This window comes from Cucurbita pepo, chromosome LG04 (assembly GCF_002806865.2).
Source record: "Cucurbita pepo subsp. pepo cultivar mu-cu-16 chromosome LG04, ASM280686v2, whole genome shotgun sequence".
Classification (NCBI taxonomy): Eukaryota; Viridiplantae; Streptophyta; class Magnoliopsida; order Cucurbitales; family Cucurbitaceae; genus Cucurbita; species Cucurbita pepo.
Window position 1 is genome coordinate 4,799,307 of NC_036641.1, and position 16,606 is coordinate 4,815,912.

The 16,606-nt window shown below is 36.3% G+C and overlaps 1 protein-coding gene across 1 annotated transcript; it reads right to left on the reverse strand.

The window, feature by feature from the left end:
• Nucleotides 1-6,679: 6,679 nt before the first annotated feature.
• On the reverse strand, nucleotides 6,680-15,613 carry LOC111794115 (probable plastid-lipid-associated protein 4, chloroplastic). Its single transcript, XM_023676259.1, has 6 exons — nucleotides 15,250-15,613; nucleotides 10,875-10,988; nucleotides 9,140-9,235; nucleotides 8,128-8,202; nucleotides 7,179-7,246; nucleotides 6,680-6,887 (listed from the first exon to the last, which is right to left on the reverse strand). The coding sequence occupies exons 1-6, from the start codon at nucleotides 15,553-15,555 to the stop codon at nucleotides 6,815-6,817; spliced, it is 732 nt and encodes a 243-aa protein (XP_023532027.1). The 5' UTR covers nucleotides 15,556-15,613; the 3' UTR covers nucleotides 6,680-6,814.
• Nucleotides 15,614-16,606: the final 993 nt, after the last annotated feature.

Genomic DNA, 16,606 nt, shown 5'->3' on the forward strand with positions numbered 1-16,606 from the left:
ATCTGAATAGTCAAAATTTACCTTACAATGAAAAAAAAAAAAAAAAAAAGAAAGAAAGAAAGAAAGAAAGAAAGAAAAAAAAAGTCAAAACTAATGAACCAAAAGCATCTTAATACAAGTAAAGAAACCGACACGTGTAAAAGTAGTCTTATCGAAATATCGTTAACGGACATTAATTATAAGGGGCATTCGTGAGTTGGGTCGGGGCATTTTTTAGATCTAACCCAATTGTTTGCCTTATATATTCTGTCAATTAAAACATTCATTTATTAAATAAAACCAACTCAACTTAATCCTATTGGGTAATTCGAGTTATTCGGGTGATTTATTCAAGTTTTTATTTATAACAAAATAAAATGTTAATTCGTCAAAAAAAAAAAATGTATACATAACTATATCGTAAGTAAAAATGTATATTTTAAAATTAACAATAAATTTGAGTTGATTCGATTCAACTCAATTAGTTCTAGGGAACCGATGGATCAACCAAATCTAACTCAAATAAGTTCATAACCCAACTCAAATCATACAGTAGAGTTGATTAGATTTCTCCCGTGATTGAGTTTTTTACGACCGTAGAATTTAATTTTTAGTCCAACGAACTAAATAAGTCATCGATATTTTATCTATTAAGTTATTTTCCAATTTAACTTTAAATTACACGATTTATTAAATATATAAAATGGAAAGTTTAATATTTAAATTCAAATATAAATTTTTTTTTTCATAAAAAAAAACACATGAAAAAAGGAATCATAATTAATTGAAATATGTGCAGTATCCCATAAATAATTAAAAAAAAAATTATTTTTTTATGAGAATTAAAAAATATTATTGCACAGAAAAAGAAAAAAAAAACGAAACAGTCACACATAACCCAATATAGCCCCTGACTTTTTTAAATGAAAAAAAATTAAATGCTAATAAATTAAAAAATAAATAAATAAATAAATAAAAAATAGAAAATATTAAATAGAGAATATTGAGGAATATTGTTTTGGTGTATAAAACGACACTCATATAACTCTTTCCCCACAAAATGCCAATAAATTAAATACCATTTAATTAGCACCAAAAGAAGAGATAATTAACTTAATTAATTAATTAATTATTTATTTAATTAATTTTATTTATTTATTTATTATTTCAAAGCTTTATTTGTCTAAAATAATATATTTGAGTATAATGTTTAAAAAATTTAAGAGAATAAATCCAAAATAAATTTCATTTAAAATAAAAAATAAAATAAAAAACATTTCAAAAAATATATTATTTTATTTTTTGTTCTTGGTTTCTCAGAAACCGTGTTGACAGATAATAAAAATAATTAATAAATTTATTCAAATATTTTATTTTCTGAAGTAATAGTTTTATAATTCTTTTTTAAATGTTGTTTAAATTTAGGATCGAATCGAAAATAAAACTATGAAGGGTTAGACGAGTTCGAGGACGATTTGATCGTTGAGTCGATAATTTTGAGAATTGAATCATAATATTATTGTTTTATCGGCTAATTTTAATGGTAAAAATGCATTACCGCTAATCTTAGGCACTGCTACAACGACATTTAATTTTTCTCGGAAACCTAATTCGTTCTCAATTAGATGCACTCGTAACATTTTTCGGGTTTTCTTGTTCTCTGAAAACCTAATACTTTCTCAATTAGATGCACGGGTAACAATTAAGTGCACTCGTAGAAGGGTCCAATCTCGATTTGGTTTGTAGACCAGCGGTTCGGTTCACTTGATTTTGTTCAAGTCCAAACCAAACGTGTAAAACGTCAAACCCAAGCCCTAGTTCATAAACGTAACCCAAAACCCATCGATGCTTCATGCTGAAGCCTAACAGTCTTTGGCCCAATGCTTAGGTCCGAGCGTGGGACGTGTGGATCGACTTAGGTCAACGATTAATAATAAATCTCTAGTCAAAATTCAATAGTTCGATTCAATTGAGCTCGTATGACTTAATTATTTTTAAAGTGATGGGTTCATTAACTAATTAAAAATCTAATTCTAACAACTAATTAATTTTTTTTTAATTATATTACTTTATTAATGATAAATTACATAAATTATTGTTTGTTTTTCTTTGTCACTCTTTTCGTCCCCGTTAGAGATCTCCCGAACAACCAGAGACGAACGCTCGATGAACCGATTTGCACAATTAATTTCTCTCCTACAAAATTGATTCCCCACAACCCCTTCTGCCGTATTTGCATTTGCTCACGACTTGTGTGACGATGCTTGAAATAGGGTCGTCCCTACTCGACATTTTTGGACTTTTGCTATATCGAGGATTGTGATGGTCGAGATCACACGACGACGGTCACCACAAGAAAGTTGAAGGAAAAGAGAAGAGGCTTATTATCTCATCTACTTTTCAAGTATCGGTGAAACACTTTTAAATTTTTTTGGATGGAAAGCGTTCATTTTAAAATTTTCGAGAAATATAATAATATTTTAAGAAAATAAGAATTAAATTTAATATTACAGGCGGAAATAGATGCTTGTTTATAAACCCTAACGAGGTAAAATGAAATCCACTTTTATTTCCTAATTCCTATACATTCAAAACCAAAATCAACGTAAGCACCTTCTCAAAATCGGTCGTGTTCAACTATTGAGACTCGAGGTCCTTCGATCGATAAAGTGAGTGTTAAGACAAATCGACAGAAACACGTGTGAGTCAAAAAACCCAAAACCCAAAAGTCTATACTTACGAGCGATATCAATTGCAGCAACAATTACCTCGACCATGACTAGAAATGAAACACGTGGGTAGCGGTCTCTGATTCTCTCACACAAAAGTCACAAATTGATAGCAATAAGCGAAACTACAAATAGGGTATAACTCAGTTAACTGGTCGTAGAAGTCGGTGACACAATGAGGACCTTTCCTCGAACTTGGTTCCGGAAAAATTAGGGTTTACGATTTCATTTTCTTCGTCATGATACAACCAAAAATGTCGTGTTTGATTAATTTTGTTTGTTTCCCAAAACCAAATAGAAAAAAGGGAACCACCATGAGTCAGTTTGGGTCAAACACAGAAAATCATGGGCAAAAGTCAAAGGTCAAAGGACAGCACAAACAAAAACATTTGTAAAAACATCCATATTTTCTGGTAACAAAAAAATAAAAATTCTACCTTTGACTTTTCTCTTACTTTATTTGATTGACAAGTGTTTTTCCATGCAAATAAATAAAATTTTCCATCTTTTTAATTAAAAAAAAATACTTAAAAAGTCATTTCAATCGAAACCCAGGTCGGGAATCATATATCATACCTTTCTAAACTTCATCCGAGATGGAGACTTTTGTAAGGAGGCATTTGGTTGACGGGAATGAAGCCTGGTCCGAGATTATATAAAAACAACCAAATAATACCATTTCGATCCAAATGTGCCGTTGATACATGAACCTCGAGCCAAACAACATTCCCATCAACCTCAACCTCTTTCTCTCGAACCCTTAATTCGCTTCTCGAAAAATCATAAAGAAAACGAGAGCAACGTTCAAGCACGAGCTAGAAACTGAACTATAGGGTTTAGAAAAAGCACAAGCCAGGGACAAGTTCATCCGACAAATCAACCCGACCCGACACAACTCCGATACTCAGCTCAAACATGAGTCCAACATCGTAAGTCAAATCAACCCGACACAACTCCGATGGTCGAAGGAAGAGAATGAAAGAGAGAGAAGACCATAATTAGGGTAATATAGGAAAGAAGAGGAGAGTTGACGTTGAGAAAGCCCTAGGGCTCATGACTTTATAGAGAGATGAAAGGAGATGCCCTCGTTTTTTTAACCATTTATTTAATATTTAAAATTATTTATTTATTTATTTATTTAATTTTATTTTAAAAGAAAACAAAATATTTGTGTGTCTCAAATTATATGGTGGCCTGAAAGTTGACGGCAACCGGCTAGGGTTCCGCCTTTCTGACTTTTAAATTTTCTTCCGCAAAACACGTCGCGTGCTTTCAACGCTTGCACTACAAGACGATTTTGACAGCTAAAGGTTTAACCTTAAAATATAAGAATAGTTGCAAAAATAGCAAAACATTCTAATATAAATTACAAATCTAGCCATAATTTTTGTAAGAGTGTTTCGTTCTCCTCTCCAACCAAATGTAGGATATCACAATCCACCCCCTTTCAAGGTTCAGCGTCCTCGCTGACACTCGTTCCTTTCTCCAATCGATGTTGGACCACCACCGAATCCACTTCCTTTCGAGACCCAACGTCCTTATTGGCACACCGCCTCGTGTCTGCCCCCTTTCGAGGAAGAGCCTCCTTGATGGCACATAGTCTGGTGTCTAGCTCTGATACCATTTGTAATGGCTCAAGTCCTGCTATCAGATATTGTTTCTTTGGACTTTCTCCTTTTGGGCTTCCCCTCAAGACTTTAAAGGGGAAAGGTTTCCACACCCTTAGAAAGGATGTTTCATACTTCTCCCCAACCAATGTGGGATATCACAATCCACCCCCTTTTAGGACTCAACGTCCTCGCTGACACTCGTTTCTTCCTCCAATCGATGTGGGCCACCACAAAATCCACCTCCCTTCGAGACCCAACGTCCTTACTGGCACACTGCCTTGTGTCTACCCCCTTTGAGGAAGAGTCTTCTTGCTGGCATATAGTCCGGTGTCTGGGTATCACATTAGCTTGTGTTTACCCCCTTTGAGGAAGAGTCTTCTTGCTGGCACATAGTCCGGTGTCTGGGTATCACACTAGCAGATATTGTTCTCTTTGGGCTTTTTCTTTCGAGTTTCCCCTCAAGGTTTTAAAACAGGCCTGCTAGGGAAATGTTTCCATACCCTTAAAAAGGATGTTTCATTCTCCTCCCCAACCAACGTGCGATATTACTGTTTTTAAATTTACAAATATGACCCCAAAAAAAATCAACTTGACTTTTTCCATTTTTTTCATATATAATTGATTTACTAAATTATATTATTTTCATACTAAATTTAAAAGTCAACATGTGCTCGTATATTTATTACGATGAGGTTAATTTGAATTCCTATTCGTTTTGAAATGTTATTTTGCTAGTATATTGTCGTCAACTTATAAAGGTTAAATTCGTTTGCATTGATAACTATTTCGATAAGATTATTATAGAGGTTGATGACCGTATATTACCTAAAATTATTCAATGTCAGATAAGATGACCTAAAAAAACGAAAGATACCTTCATAGTAACACTATCGATACAAATACAGTTTGTATCAATAGTCCATAAATAAGGTCGGATATCTTATCCTATTATCACTACTGATACGACTCACTTTGTAATTGTTACAAATGATTTGATATAAATTATTTATACGGAGACACGTGAGCGAGAATATTCTATGCAATGGATTTTTATAAGACTATACCACAATGTATTTAATCTCATTTTATAAATTCATTAATTGAGAAGATTAATATTTTGAGAACGATCCTAACGACTAGATTTTAATACTGAGATTTTAATACTGAGTGAGTTATGAACTTCTGCTACTTTTGTAGCTGATTCAATATGTCTATCATTTTAAGGACTTGCCAGTGAAAAACAATTTTTTTACGCATTAGTAATTACAAACAATACGTGAATGATCAATTTGCCTAAAATGATTATATCCATTTAAGACCCGAGCCCCAATAAGAATTAAGTAAAAATCCTTATCGTTTTCAACTAAATATTAAATTAAATCTCAACTATTATTTATTAATTTATCACCTTATTAGTTAAATTAATAAAAATATTTTAAACCACTTTATTAAATTTAACTATTATTTATTAATTATTAATTTAACTAAATTAATAAAAGTATTTTTAAATGTTAAAAGTTAAAAAAAAATACTTTTAAACTAAAAAAAAATCTAAGAAAATTGTTAATATTTATTTTAAAAAATCCCTTAAATATAAAAATACTTAAATTTTTTTTTTTTGAAAAAAATAATTTAAAATTACATTTACTCTGTATAAAAGAATATTCATTTAACTTTTAAAAGTAATATTAAAAAAAATTCAGATATAATCTATGAAGTGTCGATAAATGATTTTCATCAATATATAAATAATAAATAAATAAAAAATTAAAATTTTTTATAAAGGTGGAGAGTGTTAATATTATTTTTAAAATTTCAAGATTTTTAATTTTTTTTTAAAGAATTATTAATGAATTTTTTTGAAAAAATTATAAAAAATTCAAGGTATTAAATTTTAAAAGTTTTATATAATAATTATTTTATAACATAATATATTATATACATTATTTAACAAAATCTAAATAATTAAAAAAAAATACTTTTGAAAATCTAATTCTTTAATTTAAAATTTAATTATAAATCTGAAGAGAAAAAGATAATAAATAAATAAATAATAATAATAATAAATAAATAAAATCTTAATTGCATACAAATTAATAATATGTGTATGAATCACAATTAGAAATATTTGGGTAAAAGACAAAACTTGGCTACCAAAAGGAACTCTTTGACTTAATTTGAATTTAAACCACAAAAATACATTTATTCAAATAATTTTTTTTCTCANTAACATACCTTAAGCACAAGAGCCTCCCTAGGGAAAAAAAAAAAAAAAAAAAAAAAAAAAAAAAAAATCAACTTTATATTTAAATATATTTAAATACATAAATTCACTTTTTTTCGTAAATGACGTTACGAGGATAAATAAAGAGTTTAAATTATAATTTAGAATAACCTCCGTGATTATTTCTAGATTACACTTAGGAGAGATTCTTACGGTATAATTTGGTATATAATAAATATACATATTATAAGATAATAGTAAAGAGATTAATGTTATACTGGTACCCGATAAGAAGGGTCGATCATCTTCAAGATAAAGAGGTTCCCTTTGTCACCTCGAGATATTCTGTCAAAATACAATGATATAACAGTTTAATAACATTGCCAACCTAATCGTAGTTCAAGTGTTCAACAGGTTAAGACATATTCTCGATTAAGATGTCAGAGGTTCAAATTCCCAACTACATGTAATATCGAACGGAAAAAAGTTTAATAACACTATGGTGATGATGCATGAATAAAAGTAATCTCAACCAAATGCTAAGTTTGATTACGAAAATTTATTTCGAATTGACCCTCAATCCCGCGTCTAGAAGAAACTAGAAAACGATAAGAAAAATTTAGCACGATAACTTACCGCAACTCTTCATCTAAATATGTGATTTCCAGTTCACCACGCGCTCTTCCTGGCGCTTTAACTGGTATCTGTTGTTCAAGACACGAACAAAAATTACATCATGATATGAAATTACAACCGATGAAAGATTGTGAGATATTCAGCGCTTAGCAAAGAATATGATTCCATTCTACCATAGCTAGTTAACGATGTGCCTTGACTTACTTTGTCGTTTAAGCTACGTGTTATGATCTTGGTCTTGTACCCTTGGATTGGAGTCCCTTTATGTAATTTGTTTTGAGCTTCTTTTGTTCGGGCGTATTTCTCGTAAGCTCTCGTATTCTTTCATTTCTTTCAATGAAATCTCCAAAAGAAAAAAGAAAAAGACAAAACACGAAGGAGATCTATTCTTTCTATGCAAGGTCGTAAGTCCTATAAAAAAGACATTCACACAATCCACTAATGTAATTGTAACAGTCCAAGCCCACCGCTTACAGATATTGTCTCTTTGGGCTTCCCCTCAAAGTTTTTACAACGCATCTGCTAGGAGAGAGGTTTCCACACTCTTATAAAAAAATGCTCGTTCTCCTCTCCAACCAATGTGGGATTTCACAATCCACCCCCCTTCGATGCCCAATGTTCTCACTGACACTCGTTCCCTTCTCCAATCGATATGGGACCCGGGGTTCAGCCGCCTCGCTAGCCCATCGTCCAGTGTCTAGTTCTGATACCATTTGTAACTGCCCAATCACCGCTTGCAGATATTGTCCTATTTGGGCTTAAAATGCATATGCTAAGGGAGGTTTCCACACCCTTATAAAGAATGTTTCGTTTTCCTCCCTAACCGACGTAGGATCTCACGGTAATTCTCAATTCTTTTATTTCAAGAACCCGAGTCCTAGAGTCCGAGAAATGCAAGCACAATATAGTTTGATAGATATGTAATAATCAAAGAAAGCAGATGACTTACCAGACCAAGAATTTTGAAAGTGTCAAATTGAACAGCTACTTTTCTTGTGTTTAAAGGCTTCAAGTTGGCTGTGACCTATAAAAAGGACAAGAATGTGAATACATCATCTCATTGAGAAAAAATAGATAAGCATTTCTTTGATATATTGTTAGATTCTTTTAGCAATGATTCTTTTATCTCAACGATTAAACATACATAGGAGGATGGACAAAAGGCGGTGTGTCAGCAAGGACGCTAGGCCCCGAAGGGAGGTGGACTACGGGGTCTCATATCGATTGGAGAAGGGAACAAGTGCGAGCGAGAACGCTAGGCTCCGGAGTGGGGTGGATTGTGAGATCCCACATCGGTTGGGGAGGAGAAAGAAAACTTTCTTTATAAGGGTGTAGAAACCTCTCCTTAGCAGACACGTTTTAAAAACCTTGAGGGGAAGTCCGTAAGAGAAAGTCCAAAGAAGCTCAACCTTCTCCAATCGATGTGGGACCCTCCAATCCACCTCCCTTTGGAGCCAACGTCCTTGCTGGTACACCACCTCATGTCCACCCCCCTTCGAGGCTCAGCCTTCTCGTTGGCACATCGCCCGATGTCTGGCTCTGATACCATTCATAACATCCCAAGCCCACCACTAGCAAATATTGTCCTCTTTGAACTTTCCCTTTCGGGGTTCCCCTCAAGGTTTTTAAAACCCGTCTGCTAGGGAGAGGTTTCCACACCTTTATAAAGAATGCTTTGTTTTCCTCCCCAACCGATGTGGGATCTCACATCTTCCTATCGTTGCTTCTACGTCACCAACAGTAACAAAAAAGTTTACTGGACAAGGATAAAGCTTAGCTACTATAGTAAACTTTACAGATGTACTTTTTTACCACAGTCTTCAAACTATAAATTGCAAAGGCAGGAGTTACATTAGGTAAAAATATGATCGATTGACACACGAGTATAATTAGGCAGTAAAAGAGAGAGATTGAGTAATATCTCATTAAAAACAAATACAATGAAGAACAGTAAGTTATACCTGGTTGAAGAATGGCCAAGATTCCATATTTTGAGCTCTTAGTGTATCTACATTGATTCCTTGATAGTTTGTTCTTGATCTTAACAACTTGGGCCTCTATCAAAATATAAAAATATGACTAAGAATCAATCAGAATGAAATGAAAATAGGAATATGATTCCTTTTGATGTTGTTTACTCGGAAATCGAAATCGAAATCGAAAAGCACAGGAATTAGATATATGATAATTAGTCGATGTGGGACTCCTCTCCCAACAATCCTCAACAATCCTACCCTCGAACAAAGTACACCATAAAGCCTCCTCTAAGGCCTATGGAGCCCTTGAACAACCTCCCCTTAATTGAGGCTCGACTCCTTCTTTGGAGCCCTTGAACAAAGTACACCCTTTGTTCGACACTTGAGTCACTTTTGACTACACTTTTGAGGCTCACAACTTATTTGTTCGACATTTGAGGATTCTATTGACATGACTAAATTAAGGGCATGACTCTGATACCATGTTATAAATCACGAATCTCTACAATGGTATGATATTGTCCACTTTGAGTATAAGCTCTCATCGTTTTGCTTTTGGTTTCCCCAAAAGACCTTATACCAATGGAGATGTATTCCTTACTTATAAAACCATGATCAACCCCTTAATTAGCCCATGTGGGACTCCTCTCCCAACAATGCTCAACAATCCTCCCCTCGAACAAAGTACACCATAGAGCCTCCTCTAATGCCTATGGAGCCCTCAAATAGCCTCCCCTTAATCGAGACTCGACCCCTTTGGAGTCCTTGAACAAAGTACACCCTTTGTTTGACACTTGAGTCACTTTTGACTACACTTTTGAGGCTCACAACTTATTTGTTCGACATTTGAGGATTCTATTGACATGACTAAATTAAGGGCATGACTCTGATACCATGTTATAAATCACGAATCTCTACAATGGTATGATATTGTCCACTTTGAGTATAAGCTCTCATCGTTTTGCTTTTGGTTTCCCCAAAAGACCTTATACCAATGGAGATGTATTCCTTACTTATAAAACCATGATCAACCCCTTAATTAGCCCATGTGGGACTCCTCTCCCAACAATGCTCAACAATCCTCCCCTCGAACAAAGTACACCATAGAGCCTCCTCTAATGCCTATGGAGCCCTCAAATAGCCTCCCCTTAATCGAGACTCGACCCCTTTGGAGTCCTTGAACAAAGTACACCCTTTGTTTGACACTTGAGTCACTTTTGACTACACTTTTGAGGCTCACAACTTATTTGTTCGACATTTGAGGATTCTATTGACATGACTAAGTTAAGAGCATGACTCTGATACCATATTAGAAATCACAAATCTCCACAACGGTATGATATTGTCCACAAAAGGCCCCATACCAATGAAGATGTATTCCTTACTTATAAACCCATGATCAACCCCTTAACTAGCCAACGTAGGACTCCTCTCCCAACAATCCTCAACCGGCATTATATCGGTCAAAGGTTTTAATCCCCATTCCCACATTTTGTTGAGCGTTTTTTTTATAATTCTAACTCCTTTCCTTGTTTTAGGCAAGTATTTTTTGATGGCCTTACTTATGTTATCACATTTTCCTTAACTAAAGATGGTGTCTTATCAATAACAGCTGATAAAAGATCTTAATATCAATCAAAATTCTTCATGTCAACCAGAGAGATAGAAAAACAGCATAAATAGTTGCGAGGAAGCATGTCATAATGAAGTATCCAGCTACCTCAGTTTGCAGAATTGATGTTGATGTGGTATATATGAGCTCCCATTTCCCATTTAGTAAATCAGATTTGAGTGGTTCCTTTGTTGGGTTAACTGCTTCAAGCTTACGTGATATCTGTTGGTTTAAATATATCAAAATGAGATGAAAAATTATGCTATGATTTATTAAAAGCGAATATAAATAGAAAATTGACCATGGCCCAGATCCACCGCTAGCCGATATTGTCCTCTTTGGGCTTTCCCTTTCGGGTTTCCCCTCAAGGCTGGGCTTTCCCTTTCGGGTTTCCCCTCAAGGCTTTAAAACGCGTCTGCTAGGGGAAGGTTTCCACACCCTTATAAATGGTGGTTTGTTCTCCTCCCCAACCAATGTGGGACATCACAATCCACCCCCCTTCGGGGCCAGCGTCTTTACTGACACTCTTTCCTTCCTCCAATCAATGTGGGATTGCCCCCATATCCACCCCCTTTGGGGCCCATACTGGCACACCGCCTCGTGTCTACCCCCTTTGGGGAACAGTGAGAAGGCTGGCACATCATTTGGTGTTTGGCTCTGATACCATTTGTAACGGCCCAGATCCACTGCTAGCAGATATTGTCCTCTTTGGGTTTTCCCTTTCGGGCTTCCCTTCAAAGCTTTAAAACGCATCTGCTTGGGAAAGGTTTCCACACCCTTATAAATGGTGGTTTGTTCACCTCCCCAACCAATGTGGGACATCACAATACAATAAGTTATAAAGTTGGAATTTAATGCTCATTTCAAAGAAGGAAAAGGCCTTCAAATTTGGAATTTTAGGCTAATTACCTATGCTATTATGGTCTACTAGATCTTAGCTAAGGTGTTAGTTGTCACGGTCATGCTTGTCTAAGGCGTGTTGTCTGTGGACGTGTGTTGGATGTTCTGATCATGCTTGTCTAGGACGTGTTGTCCATGACCGCATGCCCGTTCCAAACTCCTTTTACTAGCTTTCATGTTAAATAGGCCTTTACTACTCTTGTTGTGTGAATACGGGGTGTATGACCAGTCATCAAAATCATGTCTACATCCGCTAGGGTTAAATTGCCCCAAAATGTACTATGGAAGATGTGACTAGTTGTCAATTCTTCCTACCTGGGTTATATGCTATCAAAGTCATTGTTGTTGTTTATTCGGTTTTAGCCTATAACATTGTTTTCTTTAAAATTGTTTTCAATGTATTTCTTCGCTCACGTTTTTCTAAAACATTTCTCTCAAATGTGACTGGAGGCTCGAACATATGCCAATATTGTCCATGAAATCCGAATTTCACATGGCTGACTTGTTCACTAGGTTAGAACAAGTGTCACACAATCGTTGTCCCGTTGCCGCATGAGTCCAATTGTGACACTAGTCGCCCATTCTATAAAAAAAGTCTTCTTTCCACTTCCACATGGTACTTTTATGGTCAACTTGGTACTTTTATGGTTAAGTTGACTTCAAGGTACAGGTAGAAATGATGTCATCCAAATAAGAAGTCTTCCTTTATATCTTTCCTAATTAGTAGGGCACCATGCACTCTGTCACAATCACACTCTCGTGGCAGAGGGACAACGATTGTGCAACACTATTTCTAACCCATTGAACAAGTCAATCGTGTGAGATTCAGACATTGCGAATAATATTAGCGTATGCTCGAGCCTCGAGTCACATTTAAGAGAAATATTTTGGAAACGTGCGAAAGGAAATGCGTTAAAAACAATTTAAAAAAGAAAGCAATGTTATAGGCTAAAATCAAATAAGCAACAACCATAGCTTTGATGACATGTAACTTAGGTAGAAAAAATTGGTTACTAGTCTCATTCTCCTATGGTACATTTTGGAGCATTTTAGCCCTGTCGAGTGTAGATATGATTTTGGTGATCGGTGTGTATTAACACAACAAGAATAGTAAATGCCTATTAACATGAAAACAAGTAAAAAGGGTTTAGAACAGACATGCAACCATTGACAACACGTCCTGGACAAACATGACCGGGACATCCGACGCGGTGTAATTGCCCAAGCCCACCGCTAGTAGATTTGTCCTCTTTGGACTTTCCCTTTCGAGCTTACCCTAAAGGTTTTTAAAACGCATTTGCTAGGGAGAGGTTTCCACACCCTTATCAATAATGTTTTGTTCTCCTCCCCGACCAATGTGGGATCTCACAATCCACCCCCTTTCAGGGCCCAGCGTCATTGCTGACACACCGCCTCATGTCCACCCCCCTTCGGGGTTCAGCATCTTTGCTGGCACATCGCCCGATGTCTATCTCTGATACCATTTATAATGGCCCAAGCCCACCGCTAGCAGAAATTTTCCTCTTTGGACTTTCCCCTTCGGGTTTCCCCTCAAGTTTTTTAAACCACATCTACTAGGGAGAGGTTTCCACACTCTTATAAAGAATGTTTCGTTCTCCTACCCAACCGATGTGGGATCTCACACACATCCACAGGCAACACGTCTTAGACAAGCATGACCGTAACACTCAACACATTCAACTCAGTATAGTAGCAGCCAATCAACCAGATCTTCTTTAATCAAGTCAATACATTTTCAATAGATTATATAGTTTTTTAATGAATAACGGACCTTTCCTAGAGAAAACATGATAGAATACACATGCATAGGGACTCTAAACAAGTAAAATAAGGCTTAGCGAGTAGTTACAAAAAGGACTCGACACTCGAATCCAAAGAGAAATATAGAATCTAACAAGAGACCGCACATAGATGTAACCCTCAATAGAGCATGTTATGCCCGTTGTCATGGTATGCTTTGTGCTTTGACCAACAACGTGTATCATGCATAGCAAATCTAAGGGCCTTAAGATGTTCCCTCCGGTACCAATATCCACCATAGAAACATATGACCAAATTAAACCTCCATAACTAAGACAAAAGCATTACTTCCTATCACCTCATATTCTCAAGGAAGCTGGCTCTGATACCATTTGTAACGGCTCAAGCCCACCGCTACCAGATATTGTTTCTTTGGACTTTCCCTTTTGGGTTTCCCCTCAAGATTTTTAAAACGCGTATGCTAGGCAGAGGTTTCCATACCTTATAAAGAATGTTGTGTTCTCCTCTCCAACTAACGTGAGATCTCACAACCACCGCTAGCAGATATTGTCCTCCTTGGGTTTTTTTCTTTCGGGCTTCTCCTCAAGGTTTTTAAAATGCATCGGCTAGAGAAATGTTTCCACACCCTTATAATGGGTGTTTCGTTCCCCTCCCCCAACCGATGTGGGATCTTACAATCCACCCCTTTCGATGCCCAGCGTCCTCACTGACACTGGTTCCCTTCTTCAATCGATGTGGGACCACCCTTTCAAGACCCAGTGTCCTTGCTGGCACACCACCTCGTGTCCACCCCCTTTCGGGACTCAGTCTCCTCACTGGCACATCGCCTAGTGTTTGGCTTTGATACCAACGGTAACAGCCCAAGCCCACCGCTAGCAGATATTTTTTTCTTTGGGCTTTCCCTTTCGGGCTTCCTCTCAAGATTTTTAAAACACGTCTACTAGGCAGAGGTTTCCATACCTTATAAAGAATGTTGCGTTCCCCTCTCTAACAAATGTGTGATCTCACAACCACCGCTAGCAGATATTGTCCTCTTTGGGCTTTCCCTTTCGGGCTTCTCCTCAAGGTTTATAAAACGCGCCTACTAGGGAGATGTTTCCACACCCTTATAATGGGTGTTTCGTTCCCCTCCCAAACCGATGTGGGATCTTACAATCCACCCCCTTCGGTGCCCAGCATCCTCGCTGACACTCGTTCCCTTCTTCAATCGATGTGAGACCACCCCTTCAGGACCCAGAGTCCACCCCTTCACACCATCTCGTGTCCACCCCCTTTCGGGACTCAATCTCCTCACTGGCACATCGCCTAGTGTCTGGCTTTGCTACCAACGGTAACAGCCCAAGCCCACCGCTAGCAGATATTTTTCTCTTTAAGCATTCCCTTTCGGGCTTCCCCTCAAGGTTTTTAAAACGCGTCTACTACGGAGAGGTTTCCACACCTTTATAAAGAATGTTTCATTCTCCTCCCCAACCGACATGAGATCTTACAACCTCCAACACCACAACATAACAAAGAACACACCGCTATGCACACTAAAGAGGAATGTCGTTGAACATCGTCCAAAGTGTATAAACTCTCATGTAAAATTTTCCACACAAAAAATGTAACTTCTTAGAGATTTGAACATGGTCCTTGGACATATAGTTAAAGTATAAGTTCTAGTTCCCTCTTACTTCTAGCCATATAAAATCGTCTATCACATTGTAGTGGCCTTTCCGTATAAATCCTCCTTCAAATTGAAAATTTTCCATTTTAAACTACAGCACAATAAAACTTCAAAACTGAGATAACGATACCAAACCTGATCGACCATTTCCTGGTCTTCAGGGGTGGCCTCAGCTCCTCGATCAAGGGGCGCAATCGCCTCAAGAAGCTCCTCTTTAAGAGCACCAACATCTTTGCCCTTCTTCAAAAAGGCAGGAAAGAAAGAGATTCGGAGCCTCCACTTGTCGGACGGTGCAGCGGTGAGGAGCTTATTGATCGAAGTTGGGGCGGCGGAATTGGGGTTGGAGGGGATGCGAAGGAGAAGCCGGGCGGATTGGGATGTTGGAGGAGGCGACAGTTTGAGGGTCGGAGTAATTGTAGATGAGGATAAGGCCATTGCCATTTTCTTCTCTCTTTGATTGCCAAAGAGCTCTGCGAAAGAGAATCGGTTGCCATATGTATGGTTGTGGGCTCGCTGCTCTTATATTAATTTGGGGATTTTTTTTAAATGTTGANAAAAAAAAAAAAAAAAAAAAAAAAAAAAAAAAAGAGAGAGAGAGAGGAGAAATAGTAGGTTATTGGCTCGTATGGCTCGATAATTTTACTAATCGCAACTATGGATAACTCGATAAGTACGAACTATATTAAAATAGGATTACAATCAAACTCAACCCTTCCGTACTTTTAAGATTATTATGAAAATTAAGAAAATATGTAACGTTTGTTACCAATGTTAGTGATGTGTTGTGACTTGTGAATGTTTGATATTTGAGTCTTATGAGAATAGGGTTATAACCCGACTCAAACTACCTGAAAATAGGGTTACAATCCAACTCAACCCATATGATACGTTTTAAATTATTATGAAAATTAAGAATATTTGATTGTGACTTGTGAATGTTTGATATTTGAGTCTTATGATAATAGGGTTAATAACCCGACTCAAACTACCTGAAAATAGGGTTACAATCCAACTCAACCCATATGGTACGTTTTAAATTATTATGTAAATTAAGAATAATTGACGTTATTGATGTTAGTGGTACATTGTGACTTGTGAATTTTTTATATTTTGAGTTTTATGAGTATAGGGCTATAACTCAACTCGAACTACCTGAAAATAGGGTTACAACTCAACTCAATCCTACCATATTTTTAAAATTATTATGAAAATTAAGAATATTTGACGTTTGTTACTGATGTTAGTGATACGTTGTAACTTGTGAATGTTTGATGTTTGTGTTTTATGAGAATAGGGTTATCTGAAAATTGGGTTATAACCCAACTCGACCTGAAGATAGGGTTGTAACTTCACTCAACCCTACCCTACATTTAAAATTATTATGAAAATTAAGAATATTTGACGTTTGCTACCTATGAAAGTTAAGGAAATAGGATCTCAATCAATATATGACACTCGAGTAAAAGAGTGAGACATAAATATAGAGACCACA